Source organism: Chlamydotis macqueenii, chromosome 8, assembly GCF_036417535.1.
Source record: "Chlamydotis macqueenii isolate bChlMac1 chromosome 8, bChlMac1.mat, whole genome shotgun sequence".
Lineage (NCBI taxonomy): Eukaryota > Metazoa > Chordata > Aves > Otidiformes > Otididae > Chlamydotis > Chlamydotis macqueenii.
The window spans coordinates 6,061,563-6,083,202 of record NC_141563.1 but is presented as its reverse complement, the minus strand read 5'-3'; the positions used below and the strand labels follow the sequence as shown (position 1 = coordinate 6,083,202).

The window sequence follows — 21,640 nt, the reverse complement described above, 5'->3', positions numbered from 1 at the left end:
CAGAATTAGTCACTTCCATCTCTCTTACCTCTCTGCTTATCAGGTGAGAAATCATTTGGGAGCTGAATTTCTAAACACTGCTCAACTCCAAGTACTTTACTGTGACATGTTGTTTTAAAGTGGAATTTTCATAAATATTCACCCCTGGCCTTAGTTGTTTTGACTGACGTTAAAGAGATTGGGACTTTTAAGTCACTCTCAACTGTATCAAGAAAAGGATTTAGAAAAAATAAGCAGTATTGCCATGGCTTTCTGCAGTCCCATTTAAGTTTCGACCCTCTTACCAATAGTGTCATCTTTTGAATTTCTTTTCCTCTGCCGCTAGTGCCTCTGTACTGCCCCGTCCTCTCGCAGCACCTGCCGCCTCGTTCACCTAGCCCTTACCTCTGCAAGACAGGGAAGGCCAGCAGCAAACTGGGGTGTAACTGTGAGAATAAGCCCTGAGAAACGCTGAGGGATGACACAAACGGTACCTGTCCAAGGGACTTATGCGCATTTTTCTACTTGGGATTCCCACCTGGAAGTTCCCTCCTAGAGTTAAGCACCAAGCAAATCCTCCTTCTCCAAACCAAGCCAAAGGTCCTCCCTTTTTGCCCAATATTAATGATTAGAAGATATCCAAAATTTCTGGCAGATTTACCTGAAGAAACTTGCTATTTCTCGCTTTCGGAAAGAGACTCCAAGTGCCAGGCTATCGCCTTATTTATTTATTGCATTCACTCGTTAGATTTGACCCCACATTTCCCATACCTGTGGCTCCAACCAGGGGCTTGCTGAGGAAATCCTGCCTTTGGCATTTTTGTTGCCTTTCTAGATGAAAGCCACATAGTCCATAGATCTAAGAAGAGCGGTATTACGAGCTGGACACACCGCTGTCGCTGCTGGAGTAGTCCCAGCCGTGCCTAGGGCTTGGCACCCAAAGGGCTGGTGGAAGGTGGAGCTGTGAGGACTTTAAGGACTGAGTTAGGTGGTAGCAGAGCAGAGGTTTTGAGTATCTCATTTTAGGTTCAGGCACTTCGGTTAGCAAATGGCACGCTAATATATACAGCGATGTCCATGCTCACCTTAAACACGCCGGGTTAACCACAGAATGGTGAGAACAGGCAGCAGCGTAAATTACTCAGTGCTGTTCCGGCTGTGTTGCTTTGGTAGCAAGCGAACCCAATTAAGCCTCTGTCATTACTTGTTCATCATTACTGTACTCACCATGCGAGGCAGCGCTGCGGACGGGTAGATGAGGAATCCACATGTCCGTTTGTCTGTGCAGCTGTAACTTCATGCCCATCGTCTTCCTTCCAAATCAGGTGATGTGGAAACTTCACCGAAGCTTCTCTTTTCAAAAATGCCCGTCAACATATCGCCTTCAACATCAAAATCAACTGTGAAATGTAAGGGGAAGGAAGAATAATTTCTTTCAGTTGTGGATTTGATCTTACCAAATGAAATTATTGGTACAATATACAAGTGCTAAGCCTTCAGTATGCAATTAAGCATTTTAATCTTTCTCTTTTAGAGGCATTTTTAATCATGAATTGGAAGGTAAAAGAATTAATACACCTTTTAGTACCAATTTCTGCAGACAGGACAGCGTACTCTTTACTGTGACCGCTTTTCCAGAGCAGACATTAACTGCGGCTTTTTCACGCACAGTTGATTTTGTACAAACTGATTGACACCTTTGAGGGTCGTCTTTCCACCGACTCACAATTTTGCTCACTCTCGAAAAAAAGCCTTCTGTACACCCAGTATTCTCTAGCTAAAGCTGAAAATTCAACTCATCATATTTACACAATAAAAAAAAAATCCATTCTGCGTTGTTTTTAATTGCAAATCCTCCTCAAGGGACCAATTCTCCTGCTTAGGAGGCAGCCCTGTGCCTTCTACCAGAGAACCAACTGCAGTCAATTATGGTAATGAAATGTCAATAAATATAAAAATTTAATACAGCCTGCTCTTGGTGAGTGGCAGATGAGGACTTGTCTCCCAGACAAATTTGCTGGTGCTGCAAATATTAAATGCACCTGAAAGAGTAGCAGGTTGCCCAAGAGCTCTCCAGTAGAGGGATGGTGGGAGATCCAGGCATCTACTGGGTTTTTCCATTCCGGCATAATCGCTGCGCTAAGGCCACTGATGTTTTTGACATCCAAACATCTTAACTTCTTATTATGAAGCACATGGTGTGTTTCCCCTACAAACTGGAACCTCAGTGAGGGATTTTGAGCTTTTTTCCCCCTTAACAATTAGAGAAGGGAAATTAAGTCGTGGAAGTGGATATTTCTATATGACCAGTTTTATGAAGCAGTTGGATCGTGTCACCATTTTAAACTGCTCTTTGAGTAAAAGTATTTGAGATATGTTGCTTTTTTTTTTCTTTATATACATATATAAAGAAATACATAGAGAGAATTAACAGATTAACTACAAAGTCGCTTATGAAAGACGGTTTGGCTGGGATTTCCGAAGACTAGATCCTGGTTTGTACAGATTTCTTTGGCCTTGAGTAAGTGATTTAATGCCACTACTTCAGTTTTCCCAGGTGTAAAAGAGAGCAATAAAACCTACCTCACAGGATACTTAAGCATAATTCATTGACTTAATTGAAACATAAGCACAACTTTAAATGCTTTGCAGAATCAGAGCAGTATTATTCTTAACATCCATACAAAACGTGTAACTTCATACTTCTTCTACACTTGCCTTCAGCCAACATCTTGGGAGCATTAACACTACATATAAATAAAATGTCTTAATAAAATTCAGTAACCTATTGATTACATTAAGGTCATCACTAGCAGAAGTTATTTTTAGTCCTTCCTTTTCAATCATCTCTCTATCTTTCCTGGCTGAAATTTTGTCAGGTTTAAAGTCTTTCCATTTTTTTCTTGCTTGAGTGCTGCTCATACTTGAGCAAAATCAATTCAATAGTTTTAAAATAAAAAAAAAAAACCCATATTTCAAAATGCGTGTTCCTTGAGGGTTTTTTAAAAAACAGATTTCAAGGGATCAGTGCCTGGAAAAACAAAATTTTGCAGTATCGGTCTGTTTCCTGTGGTGATACTTGGCTGTTCTTTATGAACTACTTTATTATGGGAGACCTTAAAGATGGGTTTAGAGCACTGACACCTTTAAACACATCATTAATCCAAAGCGTGCGCTTACCATTGTGCTTAGTCTTCGTTTTGAGCCAGACTCCACTTACGTGTGCTTACATGAAGTATGGTCAGTCATTTCCCCATTGTTATGGAGGCTTCTGAAAGAGAAAGGTGGTTTTAAGAAAGTAAGGGAAGAAAGTAATTTTTAAAAATGTGTTAGTAACCTGTTTGGATCTCAGGAGTCGGCCAGGAGCAGCTGGACACAGGAGCAAGCAACGCACCTGGCCGTTTTAATTTCATTTTCGTGCACAGCGGTGGCCGTGCGGGACAATGAAAGTGCAGCTGGCTTGTGTCACGCACCTGCCTGCCAGAACAAGTCCGTTGGAACCTACGCCAACAAATACCAGGATTTTGTGTAGCTCAGGAGAACAGAAACCACCCGCACAATACCTCTGTTTCCTGTGGGAATACGCCGACATTTCTGGGTTTGAATAGATGTTTCTGGCCAAATTATGGACACTGGACCATTTCCCATGAATACCATTATGTCCCATGGGACCAATACACCCAGGGCAGGCGCGAAGCTCACTTCATCCTTCTTTCTCCGCAAGATCATACAACTACAATGAGAACAAGAGACACCAAATTAATAAAGCAAACTGATATGGGAACAACTACCAGTGTCATAAGCAGTTCTCACACATAAAGCTTCTAAAAAAAAAAAAAAGCTAATACAGACAAACCAGCAAGCACAGCGATGTGACCTCGTCGAAGATGTCCCTGCTCCTTGCGGGGGGGTTGGACTAGATGACCTTTGAAGGTCCCTTCCAACCCTAACCATTCTATGATTCTATGGCATTCCATTAAGATATATGGTTTAATAATATTTTCAGTATATACCATTGTGCTAAATCAGTTTATCCATAAAATCATCTTGACTTGATAACGTCATTAAATTGAGAGCGATTCTTTTATCCAGGAGTATCCTGCTTGTATGTCATTGCTTGAAACACCCTAAAGTGGGTCTGCGGGCGTTGATAACCAGATAGAAATCCAATTCTCTTTTACAGGTGGATTATTCCGTAATAGCATCCCAAGCCGGAGCCACCCTCAACAATCTAATGAGCCACGCACAAGAACTAGTAGCAAAGCTCCGTTCCCTGCAGTTTGACCTACGAGAATTTGTATGTCTCAAATTCCTGGTGCTGTTTAGTTTAGGTAGGTACGCTCTGCTCTTCTTACTTAACAGCGTTGTGATTTTTTTTCTAAAAACAGTGAAAATAGTTTGCTTTTCTTATTTTTTTCCTGAAAAAAACCCATGATTTTGAAATATATTTAATGAGGTTCACAGTAATCTGAAGATTATTTTTTAATTATCACTTGCAGGACAATTGTGTATAAGGATTTAAAGTGGGTTTCTATAGAAATGACTCCTAAAACCTACGGGATTTAATAGAGTATTACAAGCTTTCAGTACTTCCATATGTGATTTCTGACTATTCCAGAACAAGGATAAAATTCTATTAGAAATTCTAGAGACCAGTGGAAAATACAGATTGCCATGTTTTTCTATGATATTGAACATAGTTATGTAAAGCAGATGGAGTGGGGATGTGGTTGAAGTAGCTCTCTTTGTGAAAGGCATCCGTGGTAAGTATGACCAATCTTCTTTGCATATGATGGCTGTCACCTCCTAACCCATAAATCAGGAATGTATCTCATTTTGAAAGGAACTCTTAAAGTGCAAATTAATGATAATAGTTTGATGACAAATCTGGCTAGGAAATAACCTTTAAAGGGAAGCTTGGTTTTTACTGGTTTTTACATAGGATAGGAAAGATACCTAGGCAAGCAGTGAACTAAACTTGGCTTAACAAGTTAGTTAAACCAGTGCGCTCCATTGAATCAGTCAAGAAAAATCACTGGTACCAGGAATAAAGAAGGGTTTAGGGAGATGGATTCCTATTGACTTCGTAGGAACAGATTTTTCCACCTCTCCTCTGTTTCAGGTTTGCACTTTGTTGACTTAATAAAGCTGGTCTAAATAAACTTTGGCCAAGTGAATTTTTATTTACTGGCAGACAGTTGAAAGGAGAGACTTAGAAACTTAAATAAGGTCAGCCCCAACCCTACTCCCACAGCAAAACCTCCTGTTTTCCTCAAAAGGTGTTTAGTCTACAAAGAGAGTGAACAGTTGAGCCAAGCACAACAATGAAAGAAATATCAGCAGTGATGACATTTAGTGATGTTTTTCTCTAATTTCCAGGTTAAAAAAAATCTTCTGTAAAGGAATGCAATTCTAGAAATAAATTATTATAATAGAATTGCAACAAAACTACAAGGAACAGTTTTGGTTACACTGTAAATCATCAGTTACTGTCTTAAATATGTCCCTCCACGTGGTGGTTAGAGAATTTGAACCTGCTTTGGAAAAAATTAGATGAAGCTCTCTTTAAATAAAAGATCAATACTTCAGAGATATAGGACACAGAAGACGTAGAAAAAAAATAAGAATTGTTTTAAAAATTAGAACAATGCTAACAGCATCGACTGTTACGAAGCATGCACATTGTGGATCCTAGGATGAGATGATGGATTTCCCTGGGAACTATTAACATTTTGCATTTAGGGCTTGGTTGCTTTCCATGTCTTAGATTCAGAGAAGGAGCAGCAAGCCATCTGTTGCAGAAATCATGTTTTATGAATTAATCTGATGAATAACAAGAACTCCGATTTCCTAATTCCTAATAAGTAGGTTCTTCAGTCATTAGTAGCACAGAAATGCCTGAAGAGCCTGTAGCTTTCCTCTGATAAATGAGAACAATGATAAATATGAAATTTAAAGCACAGATACCCTTTCCAGGTAAGTACTTAAGTTTGTGCCCAAAAGCGTGAATGAATCGTCTGCCTGAAGTTAATAGGACGCCTCACATCCCAAAAGTGAGTCAGGTTATTGAAGATGCTGACGTGCCTAACGATGCTGGTAGGCATTCAGCGGGGCTGTCAAAATGAGCTAAGCATCAAATTCTACATAAATAACCAGAAGCAACTATTTTACCTAAGTAGTCAGGTGCATGTGACATGTATCTACATCTACGTATTTGAATTTAGACAAATACGTACTGCACGCTTGTCAAATCCAGGCTCGTATCTCAACCCCAATGTCTAACGACAGGAAGCATTGAAGGATCATACCAGCAGAGAAACAGTTCCTAAACTTTATGTAATCATCTGGAACTCAGGAAGGATCAATTAGTATTCAAGAGACGCGACCGCTCAATATTTATACCATAGAGACTTGGCAGGAGCAAATAATAGTACATAAAGCTGATGCTTGTCTTAATTAAATGCAGTATAATAGGTGTTGGAGATTTTTTTTCTTAGTGAAGAGAGCAGTTTAGCAACGACCAGATATAACTCATTCTGAAGTTCAGAGCTTAAAACTAATCAATATGTATTTATAACAAGGGAGGGACTGAATATAATTTACTATTCGCTGACAGCTGACTAATAGATAAAACCAAGATTTATTTAAGTATGTTTTTCCACATCCTAATTTCTGACAAAATATTTGCCCCCCTGGATTCTTGATTACTTTGTGCTGCACTAACAGTATTTCAAACAGACTTTTTGAAATGAACGTCTCGTCCGCAGATAGGCGGGGAGCGAAATCAGAGAACACAGAATGGGACACCTAGCTAGGACAATCCTTTCACGGGGACAAACTTCTTAATAGCAACACTTCCTAATTTTATCATTAGGAATCCCTAATGGCAGGTGACATCTGAAAATGCTCCTTTAAAGTATACGTGACGATAAATAGGTGGTGACTGGCAGAAAATGCAGGCATGGCAGGCACAATTCCAGCACACCTACAACCCCGGCTTGTCCCAAATGTCACAGCAAAAAGTTTTGAGAGGGAATACGAAGAAGGTGGATAAACACGGCCCAGTAAGCACAAGAGGCGGAGTGGTGAATGCAGAAAAGTACTTGGTCTGGAAAGGCGGCGAGTTGGAAACGGAGATGGCATTGCGGGCAAGTCAGAGGCAAATGACCTTGTGATGATTAATTACATTAGAAATAGACAAATTTAAAGGTGATGATCGCTGCTTTTGAATGATATCGTCTCTGGGTATAACGGAGGTTCTGTTTCTTGAAATCTGAAATCAAGATGACCGCTTCTCTAAATTATTATGATACAGCTCAATCAGAAGTTGTAGACTTGATGTCCAAGTGCTGGGTGGAGGTCTACGGCTTGCATTGAGCGGGAGGCTGAAGGAGGTAACGATGATGCTTATACGGGTTCTTTCTTGTCGCCAAATCAACGAAAGTAAATTTAACCAGCGAGAAGTTTAGATTTATCATAAGTCTCCTAATTTCACAGTTTTTACAAACTCTTCTCCATTTCCCAAATTCAAATTTGGTAACTTCTAACATGAGCAATTGTCAGCAATCATATATAGTCCCCCTCTGCTGCATGTCCCACATCGCCTTGGGAACTGGGGATAAATCTCTTACTAGAGAGGTGAGGTGAGGGCCAGGAGAACAGTTAAACAGGCAGTCTGCTCCGGCAACATTTAACTCTTCTCTGGGTCTCAAGCAAAGCAGCCAGGCCAGACCACTCTGCCACTGGAAGAGCTACTCCACTTTTCTACTTTCATCCTCTGGGAAAGTAAAGCAAATGAATGTGGACAAAACCTCTCATGAGGAATGTGCTCCTTTCATGGAGCCAGCATTGCCCAACAGAGAAATCAATGCTTTTGTGTCTAATTCTGCTTCTGACTCTGTTAGTGACGATGGAGCTTTGAAGTCTCTTAAATGATAGCTCAGCTACGCTACCTGGTAAATGGAAACAATGGTTATCTGTCTTTGTAAAGAGTGGTGAAATCCTTACATACTGTGTAAGGTACAACCAAATTCAAACAACATTGTTTGAAATATCTACAGATACCATAACAAATATCATTGCTAAAAGGACTCTGATTTAAAATATCTTGAATAGATTTTGAGAAAATTCGATCCTTTCCTTCATAAATTACTCACCAAGAAAGTAGCTCCTTGCTGTGTTTGCATATTAGGGTCTAAAACTTTGAACAAACTTGAAAATTCATTTTTTGAGAGACTATGTTTAGAAGTTTATTTTAGCATTTTAGCACAGGCAGGACAAAGTGGATTTTCTTTTGCCCTTTCTTTTATTTCTCTGCTTTTTCTGATTCCTTTACAGAGAATCAAAATCAAAGACATATTCCCCTCACTTTGTCTGTCAAAACCCTAAGCAAAGCCAAACAATTAAAAGTCAGTCCTTAAATTTCTCATCAGTGCTAAATGATGCTGTATGGAGTGAGGACCTCGATAAAAAAACATTCGCTCCTGAGAAAATTTTTCAGTGAGCTGACACGATTTAGCCCGGCCTCCCATGCAGGTTCTCCACGTCGTGCTGGCACTATGAAAGAAAGTCGGACAGTATTATCTTAATGAAATCTCTGACCACTTATTTTTGTGAAAAGAACACAAAACGTAAAAGGAATAAAATACAAACTCTGGGGTTATAAGGTACAGTTAAGAATTAAAGCAGTGTTTTTAAGAAATAAATCTTTAATCATTCATCCCAGCCCTGGGCGTAGAAGTCATGAATGATAAAATTCTTGCAGGAATTCCAGAGATAGCCTTCTGTTTCATGGCTGATTGGGTTTTTTTTTTTAATAAACTACACTAAATTATAGAGGAAATTTAATAATCAGTGTTGATTTGTCCTGATTTCATTGCATAAAATGCAGTGAATGCTGCGAATTCATCTCTCATGTAACTGTTGAGTACAATGGCATTATTTGAGCATGAATTTGATCCAATCTGATCATTACTGGGTTTATGTTGTCTGCTTGTCTGACAGCTGCAAGCCATGGAAAAAAAAAAAAAGATTAACTCTCTTCAGCAAGTGTGTTTTTTTCTCAAATGCATATTTTGCAAGGTTTTGAAATAACAATAGGATTAGATGCTCGAGAGAAAATTAGGTCATCTATTCGTTAGATACAAATCTTGCAAGTAATAGGAAACACGGGCATCGAGCGATATTTGTATTCTGTACTGCTGCCTGTATTCTGCACCGGGATTTCAGAAGAACCCAATCAGCGCGCTCCGTACTTTTTTTTCCCCTCTCCAATATGTTTCCAGAATACTAGTAAGTATGGCTTTTAAACCGCTCCTCCACGGGGTAAAAATTACCTGCATGTAACCCACTTTTACATCTTGCTCGACTCTTGGAGTACTGTTACAATTTCTGTCCCACTTTTAATATACATTTTAGATTTTTAAGGTGCAAGTTTGAATGTATTATACACATTCAAGCAGAGGAAGTATGGGATTTTATAGAATTTTTCTAGATTTTATAGAATCCTTTTAGCTGCTATTGGCAGAAGTGTTTAACATCAGGGGTAATTTTGTTAGCCAAGTTTCCCAGTCTAACCTGGGAAAAGTGGCCATATATTAAGATATACAGAAATGAATGAATATCCTTAATCTTGGAGCCGGTAAGCCCACCCTATAGTCTTAATTTGAACATGTGCTAGTGAAGAACATCCTAAAGGAATACAATGGCTAAAAATTCACTTTGCAGTTGTAACAGGCAACTTATTAAATGCTTTTTAAACCAGAACGTATAGACTAAAAACCAGCTCCTCATGTATTTCTAGTTAAAAACACACATCACAGAGGCTCTTACCTGGATGTTTACACCTGGGTGAGTGTCAGCTGGTCATCGGAGAGGCACTGTAGGTTGTGACAAATTCCCCTTTTTCTCTTTTCCCTTTCCTGCTTGTGCTAGCCTGGAGACTGGAAGAGAACCAAAAGCAACGGCTGTCTTTGAGGGAGTTAAAATAGAGAGGTGAAATATTGTGAAGAAACCGTGACGAGAAGTAGGAGGAGAATTAAACAGGAGGCTGGGGGAAATAAAGGATGTGCAAGAGCAATGGGAGAAGAGTGGCAGAGAAGAGGATATCTGGGTAGAGCAGGAGCCAGGAGCAGAAGATGAAAATGAGGGAGCGCAGTGATATGGATTGAGGAACAGGGAGAGACCAGAGGGCTTGAGATGGGAAAGGAGTCAAGAAAACAGGGGGGAAAGGCCAGGAAGGAGGGGGAAACCGTGGAACTGTGGTCAAAGCCAAGACAGAGGTGGAGAGGGAGAAAACACGTGTGGCTTGAAGCATGTCCCAGAGACTTCTGCTTGCAGGAAAGGGGCAGGGGTGACAATTTCAGCTCCTTAGGCTCTGGTAAAGCTGCTACCAATCCTGGCTGAACCTCTCAGAGCGGAGGTTCCCTCACTCTGGCCCTGTGCAGAGCCATCAGAGCATGGGACAAACAGAAAGCCCCAAAAGAGTCCATGTGGGTTGTGAAAGCTTAATCTGCACGTGCCCACCCTCCTAAGGATATTTTAAGAGTTGTTCTTTATCACATTATTCAAAGATTAATAAGGAAAGTCCTACATTTATCATCATCTCGAGTACTGGAGGGATTAGATGTGTGTTATAAAAATATTGCACAACACCCCTGCCTGCCAGGTGAAGGGAAGTCTCATCTCAAGAAAGAGAAAGATTTCAACATCAGCACAGGGAACGACACTACGAGAGCATCTTCCTTCTCTCCCAACACCAAAAATCGTAACATAGATCAGTGAACTGCTCAGGACAAGACAGATGATGCTATCCAGTCTTTCTCTGGGGGAAAGCCTGAGCAGAATAAATGATACGGACCATTCTTCAAACCTGACCTGAGGCATGGGTGGCAGCTTGAGAAAGTCCTTTCCTCTTGTCTAAGTCCGTTTCTTCTGGGAGACGTTTGACTGTAGAGAATGGAGTCACTGGCAATGTTGAAAAGGACAGGTGTTCAACTCGCGTCCCCTAAGGATGTGCTGGAAAACAACACTGCACACTGAAAATCTGCTTTCGGAGAGGAACATCACTAAAAGATCATGGTGGGAGCGGTGTCACCTAGACAGCACACTGCTCCAGCTGGCCAGCTCTTACCCACGTTGCTTCGCCCCTTTCTGTTTTGAGACAGAGGAAAAAAAGACCCTCACAATTAATTAAAACCATAGCTAAAACTACCAGGGATGAGCCAGGGAATAAGGAGGGAGCAAAGCAATTAAGAACATTCCTGCTAAAAATTCACTAGGCATATTGTAAAATTCGGAGATTGTCATGCCCCTCAAAAACATTGCAGAGAGAAGCAGACACTTAAAAGAGCTTTCAATTACTTACGTGCCTTCGGCTCCTTCTCAGGATGCCGTGGAACTGGAATCAGCCATGGTAAATGTATTTTTCTCTGCATTTGCCTTTCTTGACAAAACAGCTCCAATATTTTGATCTCAAGAATAATCACCCCTTTCGTGTTTTCTTTTCAACTAACTGCAGACTTTTGCAAGTTAAAAATTAATGACAGCTTCTCTTCTCTTTTTTAAAATGCAAAAAACTTCTGTGCTCTTTTCTGAAAAAAAAAAAAAAAAGAATTTTCCTATTTTTTTAGTCTAAATGACACTCAAACCACTCTTCCTCCTTCCTTCTGCAGTAACACACAAAACGAATTCCACTGCAACAAAACAACCTGGCTCGTGGAAACCATTATTGTGAGGATGAAACATCGCGTTGTGTCCTTTCCCACTATTAGGGGCAGTCAGTCTGGTAGAACATATTGGGCGATGATCGGCTGCTCTTCTCAGGGAAAGCCATGGGTTTCCAGTTAGCAGTAACCATCTATCAACTCTTGAGATTATGCCATGATTTACTGTCACGGCGTCATGTATTCTCTGATTTTCTGCCTCCTGTGAAACATTGTGCTTTCCTTTTCTATTGATGCATCAACTATAATAGTTACAAGCAGCTACAGGAAAATCAATAGCCAACTTTCATTACCGCACACGCGAAGAGCGCCACGCTGCCCGAGCACCCCACTCTTGAATACTCACCAGCAGTAAGGTGCGCCGTAAATGTCTGTTATTTTGGTCTGAATGAAGAATGGCTGGATTTGAAACATCAAATATCTAGGATTTTTGACACACTGGATTCTATGTCAAGTTTTTCCAGTGTGCGATTTATTTTTTTTTCCAGGTGTCAAGCTTGATTTGTCTTTTCTGTGTCTTTTTTTTTTCAAATCTGAAGCTCACACAGGAAATTAATATAGAATCATAGAATGGTTTGGGTTGGAAGGGACCTTCAAAGGTCATCTAGTCCAACCCCCCTGCAAGGAGCAGGGAGATCTTCGACTAGATCAGGTTGCTCAGGTTGCTCTAAATAAATAATGGGCTGTGCTTAACTGTAAGTTCATTAGGTCTGGTTGGACAGAGGTGGTAAGACTGTGCTAATCTTCGTCGAACCAGTCTCCATCTTAGTAGTCAAAGTAAGCCGGCTTTGGTTCAGGTGAACAGCCCCATAATCTCAGCGTTAAACACACGGAGAGGATGGAGGTGAAGTGGAGATGGTGGTTACTTTACAATTTGGAGCCTACGGTGACTGACAGCTATAAATATGCTGTTTGTTGCTGAATTCCTCAGACTGGAAAGCCTGCGCGTTTCCATGAAACCAAAGGACGAGGATGTGAATGTGTACGTACTCACGCGAATTGTATCCTGGCAAACACATATCCCACTGTCTTCTGTGGCCACAGGGTTACAGGAAAGCCCTATTTCTTGGCCTGGGCATAACATTCTAGAAAATCAACCTTTAAAATGAAAAATGGAACATAAATGTCATTCCAAGTGGCAATCATAAATGTCATTCCAAGTGGCAATACACCATCTTAGCTAGAACTGACCTTAATCCAATGAGTGCTGGTTGAGGTAGAGGTGGATCTAGAATTAAAAATCCCTATATTTATGTAGCAAATAACTGTAAAAGCCCAAAGTAGAGTCTAGCTTTTCTAAATAATAATGGTTAAATTCAAATGTTGGCCTAAGAGGAGTCACTGTAGTTCTACTGCAGTGCTCACAGCACTGAGCAATTAAACGAATGCATTTTGCTTTATATTATTTCAACACAAGTATATGAGAAAATAGTTCTCTTACTGATGTGTGCTTCCCATCTCTTACACATTCAGAGGTTATCAACTTTTTTTTGTGTTCTTCCTAAACTAGAATCAGCTTCCACTGATGCAACTTAGTTCAGTGAAAAAAAAAAAAAAAAAAGGTTAGTGCAAATATTGGCACATAAAATTAGTAATATAATGTCTTTAGAAGTCTTAAAAAAGAGGAAAAATAGTTTTTTTTTAATTAGTATGTCTGAAAAAGAGAATTGAGTCACCGTCTCACACTAAGGCTTGTCTCAAAATAGTGCAAAAGACTTAAAACTCCAAATTATTTGTCAATTCTGTCAACAGAAAGTCACAGTAGAGTCTTGTACGTCTTAGATCACCACATCACTAAACCACTTTTGCTTAACTCCATTTCCTTTTTTTAAAGAGAATGTATATTGTAATAGTATTATCGTAATAATGTTTTTGCTCCCGTGGGACTTTGGATCGAAATAAAAGGATGAAGCCAAACAAAATCCACCAAGTAATCAAAAAAGCGGTGTGAAGTTCTGCTCTTCTCTGGAAACCACTCTAATGATACAATTGGCTGTTCTAATATTTTGAAGTGAGTTCAAAAAAAAGTTTGAAATATAATAATGAAATGCAAATACAGTCCCGATCCCAGCGACCAGAAGCATGCCTTTAAGCTAGTATTTATAACAAGAGCGGGTCGACTGAGCCCTCTTGGAAATTTTATCACACCTGAGGCGGTTTTCCTCAGTCGATTAGCTGGAAAGCTGAACATATCCTGAGGCAAACCAGACATCTAGTACAGACTAAATTCAACTACTGGAGCTTAAATTTGGCTTAATATATCCCCACTTGGATCTGGCTGTTTAATTCTCTTTCATATGATAACGTCGGTTTATTCGCAGTCTGGACCTGCCACCTGAACAAACCGTACCTCATCTCTTATTCTAATGGAATAAGAAAACTTTGCAAAAACCACAAAAGTTCCTGACTGAAAATCAAATGCAAATTTGGGATTAAGAACTGTTTTGTAAAGTGACTACAAGATTAGTACAGAGAGATTTTTTTTTTCCCTAAGGAGTACTGCTTTTTATGATCATGCATTTTTTATACTCTGCAGAGACAGATGGGCTTTATAAAAGGATACAGCCTGCTACTCAACGGGGCTTCAGCGGCAGCTGCACTCCTCTGTTTTAACCTCAGTAGAAATTTATAGCCGATATTTTTCCAGAAAATATTTGTATTTCTTCTTTTAGGACTGTATCAGCCCTTGGTGCAGCTCCAGCGGTGGCAGGAGAAACACCTCTGCGATCCAGCTGGTCCATTATTCCGATTTTAAGGAGCACTTGAGCAGTAGCAGAGGGATAGAAAGGGAAAGAAGATATAAGGTGCAAGCTTCTCACGAGTGCAATAAATCCAATCATTCAGAAAAGTTGCAAATATTGAAGCAAAAGCAGAGCAAATATTTTCTAGATAAAAGCAAATATATCTAAAATTTTCTTCCTTTTCTTCTAAGCATTGAGCTTCTTCTCAGCTAAATAGCGGTTTCTTGCTTCTCTCTACATGATACCATACTCTATCACTGCAAGTGGCCTGTAACACCCTTTCTGCCGCAGTTCATAACTTCAAGGATTTTGTGTGATGTCCCTATCACCATTCCCAGGAATTTCATAAATATTTACAACATCTTAAACTATTCACACCCTACAAATTGTAGACACTGACAGCCAGCTCCCTTAAAACACCAACAGTCCCATATTTTTCACGTGCTACCGAAGATTCAAACGATGCTTCGGAAATTAACTGGGAAAATAATTTGGTTCAATAAAATCAGAGTTTATTCTATTTTTTTTTAACTCTTCTCAGAAGCCTAGTTTCTGCTTTTGTCAAATGTGCTACTATTTTCTGGCAAACTGTAAGTGTGATATAAGCTAGTGCTATGGCTGTAGATTTGTCTGCATTTAAGCATATATATTTTTCTTTTTTTTTTTTTGAAGCCTGCTGATAGTATGATAATTAACATATGAGTTTTCTTATCTATGCTTAGTCCAACTGGATATTCAGAAGACAAACATTTCCAGCCCAGACTAGGGATTAGGTGAGGAGTGGGGAAAAATGAGTTTTGACTCACGTTCTTTTTCCGTTTATCTGAGAGATCTTCGCTAAATCACTTCTGCCCCAGTTTATCAATGTGTGCCGGCACACAAATATGACCGTGGCTCCACAGGATAGCGGTTACACAATTTTTCCCTGGAAAAGAGAGACTTAGATCGAGACTTTTTTTCCTAGGATTGATCTGTCATTTACCTTAAGTGGTCACTAGGTCAAATATTGAGACAAACCTGGAAAGAGGAACCAGAAAGCCACGTCAGCCCAGGCAGTTTCCCTCACCACCAGCCTACAAGGCGGGCTATGAATTTGGGCTTCACCTAGGGTTATTTTTTTCAGTGCAGCAGCAGAGCTTCAAAGACTGGAGCCCACCTTCACTTAGCAATAGCTAAGACTACTCTCTGCCATGATGGGAGACTCCAGTTGTCTGGGGAATTTCCTTTAAGACACAACAGAGCAAGTGCTGTTCAAATTCCTGTTCCTCTGTCACGCCTTCAAAGAAAGCAGCAGCCACTCTCTTCTGTGGACCCTAATCCTATCAGGGAACGCTAAGCATGGATTAAAATACCTACAGAACAAGCCTTCAGGCAATAGCCAGGCTGCCCTCGGTCCCAGTCGAGCAAGAGAGACGCAACACGTTGCACTGCTCACCCAAAGCAGGAGCAAGCCTGGGACATCAGCAGGGCCGTAGGGAGCTTTAGAAAGTGAAAGACAGCGAGGTGGTGCTGGAGTTTGGGCATGGCTAAGATGATCTCCACACCCCTGGCTGTGTCGGTACCTGGCCGCGCTTTTCCCTTGTGAGCCTCGGTGAGAAACGCCGGACTTTAGCTGAGGGTGTAGCTGGCTGTGGACTTTGGGCCGGGCCTTGTGAGCAGCTCTTCCTCCAAAGAGGCCTGGCAGGATCGCGGTTTATTGTGTTTCAACGACCACCGTATCACGTATGCCTCATTTAAAAGTAATAAGGATGTTGGTTCCCGGGGTGCCAGGACAAGAAGCGGGTGGAGATTTTGTTTGTTTGTTTAACTTTCAGGTCAGTAAATTCAGCCTGAGCTGTTGAAAGTCAAGCTGTTTTATTTTCCTGAGTGATGACTCAGTAATTACACCGGCCATAAAGATGGGAGAGATCAGATTAGGCTTTGCCCTTTGTCTTTAGTGGGACTGCAAGAAAAGAAACAACTGAAATTTAGTAAAATCATTTCAGTGTTGCACAAGGAGAGGAATCCGGCTGACTTCTCCATATCTCCCTTTCCATCGCAGAGCTAACAGTAGCAAAAGCAATTATAAAATTCTTCACAAAAGTCAATAAGCAAGGTTCTTAACAGGCATTAGGAGATTATATTTGCAGTAAGAATCTGTCATTTTACAATCTTTTCAGAATAGAAAAATACGCTGCAATATTTTAAATAACGCTAGAAAGAAGCCCACCACTATAAAACAACACCCAAATATGTTTTAATTGGGTCTGAGCTGTTCTGAAACAAACCAAAGGTCCATCAAGACGGAATTCTGAGGGGCTGAAACAGGGTTGAGACTCAGGAACAAAGCTTGTTCGCTCGTAAGCATCTTAATTCTCTCCTGAAAAAGATATATCATCTTGCCCAGCACTTAGGTGTGAGTGAAATACATTGCCACAGAAGAATTTAATCAAGATTTTCAAAACAATGTGCCCATTATCTGATGTTATGTTCCACTGAAAATGAAAATGACTTTATGACCCTAATAAACAGTCGGAGATCGATCGCTGCGCTGTTACAGATAGCTTAACCACTGCCAAAAAAAGAATCCTTCTAAAGACAGGAGGCGGATTCTATGCATTCAGGTTGGACGTGGGAGTCTTAAGAAAATAAAAGTGGTTTCTATTTTATAATGTAAAGGTTTTTCAAGGTTTGGAAAGTGCGAAATACAGCGCTTTACTGATTAACAAACACATCTCTCAAAAATTGCTCCCCGTGACTTCTAGGGAAATAATGCTCAGCACAACCCTGCTGCAATAAAACTGAGGGGAATTTTGCAGTAAGGAGCTTATCTTTGCCATACATTTTCCTTCATCACAGCATTTTGTCTGTCAAGAACGGCATACATCTGCCTCCGTGACAGATGTGCTATATGGAGCCGCTCTCGTTGCCGTTAGCTTCGGCGAAGGAGAACTGCGAGTAATTTTCAGAGACTGGCACTTTATCAACCATTACTACTCTAGCGCTCCAAAAATTTTTTATCACACGTCAAAATCTACCTGTGTTCTAAGTCCCATAGCCCAGAAGGTTTGCAAGGCCAGCAGAAAGCGGGCAGAGAGACCAGGAAAAAGCTGTGTTTACACAGAGGAAGGTTCGATAACGTCACCTCCATCCTGGGTAGTGCCCCTTCTTTGAACTATTCTGAGGGAAAAACCTTCATCAGAATTAACATATCCCATCTTCGAGGTCAAACGGGAATTGGCCTCACAGCAAAGCCCCTGATGGGAACCCCGACTTCAGGCTGAGGAGGCACGCTGCATAAAACACCCTGGTAAAACACCGTGCTTCTAAGCGGAGGCAACGCTGCTCCCTAGGCCATGCAGGTTAGCTGGAAAGAGCAAACCTCTTGGAGGATGAGCCTGAGCGCCATCCTGGCCAAAAATACCATCACTAGAATTTGGAAGACATCATATTTTACCTACACGTTTAACAGTCATTCCAAAGAGCTATGAAGCTTTGGGACCAGTTGGGTTTGAATAAAGTCCTTACATGATGGAGCTCATCAGCCCGTTCAGGGTGAGGAAGCTCAGCCTTGGGCTGGTGTCCAGTCCTATGGCCTGGAGATCTCTAAGACTGTTTGCAGCCTTATGAAAGTGAGCAACTTCTCCCCATGGAGAAGCCTAAACACAACCTTATTTTGTCCTTGCAATAGCGGGACTTGCAATGGTGCAAAAGGCAGAGAGGCAGCCGAGCTGTGCGTGCATGCACCTCTTCGTGGCTTCATGTAGAAAGAATATCTGATAGACGACACGAGCAGCAGAATTTAACCGGCTTTCTCTGGGAAATATTTACGCTGCTCCTAAGGAGTTACAATTTTTCAAATGTAAATCTCTCATTCCGTTTCATTTTCCTTTTCAAAATTCCCAGGCCAAGGGAAGCTCTCTACAGATTAGCAGACCACCACATCTTCAGCATTTCATCTTTGGAATATGAGAGGGAGAAAATCTCTCTGAAACCTAAATATTTCCCCCCTCTAAAGACCAGACCCATTTTTGGGGAAAATATGCAAAGTGTTCTCCTCAGGCTGAATGCTGCATGCAGTTTCCACTTTACAGCAGACGTAGAAAATAATCAAAAATGGGGGAATTTCTGGGAATGCTGGCAGATCTTTACTGTAGAGCAGATCCCGACACGCTATAATGCTGTTTTTGTCTTAATCGCCAAAACTAAGCTATAGAGAACAAAAATTCCTTTGTTTGACAGAAAAGCAATCGCTATTTCTTGTAAAATATATAATATATTCCAGAAGACCTAAGGGTTTGCTTTCCAATAAGGATAGAAAAAGACGCGCGCCCCACTGTGAGCTCACAGTAAGGCTGTTTCATGTAAAAAGTTGGTAATTAGTCCCTGAGTGAATAAAGTAGGAGAGATAAGAGACTGATACTTACAGTAGCAACACAAAATGCTTTTTCTAGCTGCTAGGATTTAAAGGGTGCGTGGGCGGGAGGGGGGACCTACCCCTACGCATTTAATTTACAAGCCTCTAAACCTCGGAAAACGATTTCTTGCGTTAAGCTTAAACATGTGTACTTTAAATTGTTACTAACCGATGTAAAGATCGGAAAGAGACATTCCAGTCCGAAAACCAGACGGAAATGAAGGATTTGGTGAAAGTGTGCAAACCAACGGTATTATTTAATAACGTTTGTGTTACTACCAGCTAACTACCAAGTACCAGAAGTTAAAACTGTACAGCACTTCTTGTTCTGCCTACAGAACTTGGAGCTACTGGAAATAACTTAATATTCAGGTGTTTTCCTTTGTTGTTATTCATCTTTATTAGAGTTAGAGTTTGTGATTCTCCTTCAAAAATAACTGCATAATTTATGTTGTAACTACACGTTCGGCAAACCTCTTTTTTAACAACGTACAAAATACCATATGGGGGCTGGAGACGCAACAACGGGGCTTTACACAGCGCGCTCAGCACGTATCATAGAATCACAGAATGGTTTGGGTTGGAAGGGAGAGCCCATCCAGTCCAACCCCCTGCAAGAAGCAGGAACATCTCCAACCAGATCAGGTTGCTCAGAGCCCCGGCCAACCTGGTCTTCAGTTTCCCTCTCTCTGTTCTTATCTCATTTGCTTTACTGCAGCATTTATTGACAATGGATATGAGTTAAGAGCACTTCTCAAAAGTCACATGCAAAATCTCACTCCAAAATACATCACTGGTCATCAGGTTGCCTCTACATCCCCACTGTTACGATTGCACTCCCGGAGAGGCCTACACACAGATAAATTCTGTAATGATGCCCTAAACTGTAGTCATTTGGACTACGAGTGCCTGATTCAGTATAAAACAGTCAGGAAAATCCTACATATTTTCTCTGGTTAACTAATAACAACTTGTGTACGAGGACTGCCCCTCACCACAAATATCATCAGGCTGGATGGAGCATAGAAGCCCCAGAACCACTTTTTGTTTAGTGTCAGTGATAATTTGACTTGGTTTTACACCTGACTTCAGTGATTATGTCACCACATAAGAGTATTTAAAGAAACGTCCACTGAGAAGAGAAAAAAATGACAACACAGACCTTTTTCTGCAACTTCCACGCAATCCAAGCCAGGCCACGCAGCTGAGGAGTGTATAGGAACCTGTAGAGTGCACAAGTACACCTATGGCCAAACGTCACCGATCCTGTACTCAGGGGTAACACAGATAAAATATTATGTCTCCTTTCGACTAGGACTTCTATAAAACATCCATTGAATTCACCACTTTTGCAGGAAAATACAGAAAATTTGCAATTCTTAGGCTTTGTTTCTTCTTCATCTTCCTAAAAATTGATTTTGTGATGTTGCTAATAAAATTATATCCCATGCAGTAACACTTAGAAAGAGAGGAAAAAAGAGAATTAAGCTGTTTTTCCAAGAAGTCAGCACAACGTAATCTCACAGTATGATTCAAAACAGACAGCCAGCGACAGAAAGATGCACCTTGAATTTAAGGTTTCCAAAACTTCCTGATGTTTAAGGTTATTTTTAACAGGTTAAAAAAAAAAAAAAAGTTCAAAATACTGACTCTGAAATCATTCTACATTTTCTCTTGCTGTTTAATGCAGTTTAATCTCCAGCATGGTCCCGGTTTTCTGTGGGAATTTCCTACGTTCTAACAATTCATTCATGATTGCATCTTGCATGTGAGAGCAACCTATTTAAAATAATTGTCACTGCTCCTTTCTTAACATTATGAAAATTAGAACATTCAACTTTTAAACAAGGTTACACTCACTGTAAAATACTTTGGGAGTTTTACGTAGGTACTTAAAAAAATAAAAAGCTATATTTTGTGTGAGAAAATGTCCAGAAAAGATGGTTATCCAAAGACGTCCAGAGACACTGGCAAGACTTTGGACAAATTAATTTGAATAGCTAAGGGACTAGGTAGAACAGCTTTGAATTTTCCAGTTCTCCTCCCTCTGGATAATACAAAGTTCACAGGATCCTTGTTGGACAGCCATCATAATTTAAGTATTGCTAGCAAGTTCCTTAAGCCAGCTAGCAAAATTCAGACGGAGGCCGTGTCCCTGGCTCCCAGGCAAGCAGCCCGAATCTGGGAGCCACTTGCATTTCCAAGGTGAACCTGGGCCAGGGGAGAGGCGGGCAGGAACGAGCAGAGCGGGAAACACTCACCCCAGCTCACGCGGGAGTGAACCTGATGTGGGGTCGGCAGCCAGCACGCTCCAGAGAGGCTCCTGCTCCCAGCCTCTAACTCAGGCCCGGGAGGCCGCACGTGCTGCCATCACCTTCAACAAAACCACAACAGTCACCAAGGTGTTACAGGAACCTACAGATGGTTCACCAAACATCAACCAAAGCCAGCTCTCCCGGCAAGAGCAGGATGCTCACTTCACTCTTCCTGCACTACAGCAGTGCTGTAGTTTGTTTTGGAATAATTTTGGAATAACTTTTTCTAGACATGTAGAAGACGATGCCATCAGAGCAATTTTTACACAGGGAAGCGAATAATGAGGAGTTATTGGCATTTGTCTCTGACCAGCGTTTCCAGAGCTGGAACTGGCTGTAGAGGAACAGGAGATAACCAAACAGAGGCAGAGTGAACAAACTTACTGGTGGAAATGGCCCTGTTGTCCAATATCAAGAAAAAAAAAATTTCCATGTGTTGGATTTCAGAAACCATATTGAGGTTAAAGGGCGCCATTCTTATCTAAT

The 21,640-nt window shown here is 40.8% G+C and overlaps 1 protein-coding gene across 2 annotated transcripts in view; it reads left to right on the top strand.

The window, feature by feature from the left end:
• The window catches only part of NR5A2 (nuclear receptor subfamily 5 group A member 2), a 77,754-nt gene that overhangs the window by 52,142 nt on the left and 3,972 nt on the right, over positions 1 to 21,640 (top strand). For both annotated transcript variants that reach the window (XM_086753856.1, XM_086753855.1), the window contains one exon: positions 4,163 to 4,310. In XM_086753856.1, coding sequence (XP_086609982.1) covers positions 4,163 to 4,310 — 148 coding nt within the window. The remainder of the gene's footprint in view (positions 1 to 4,162; positions 4,311 to 21,640) is intronic.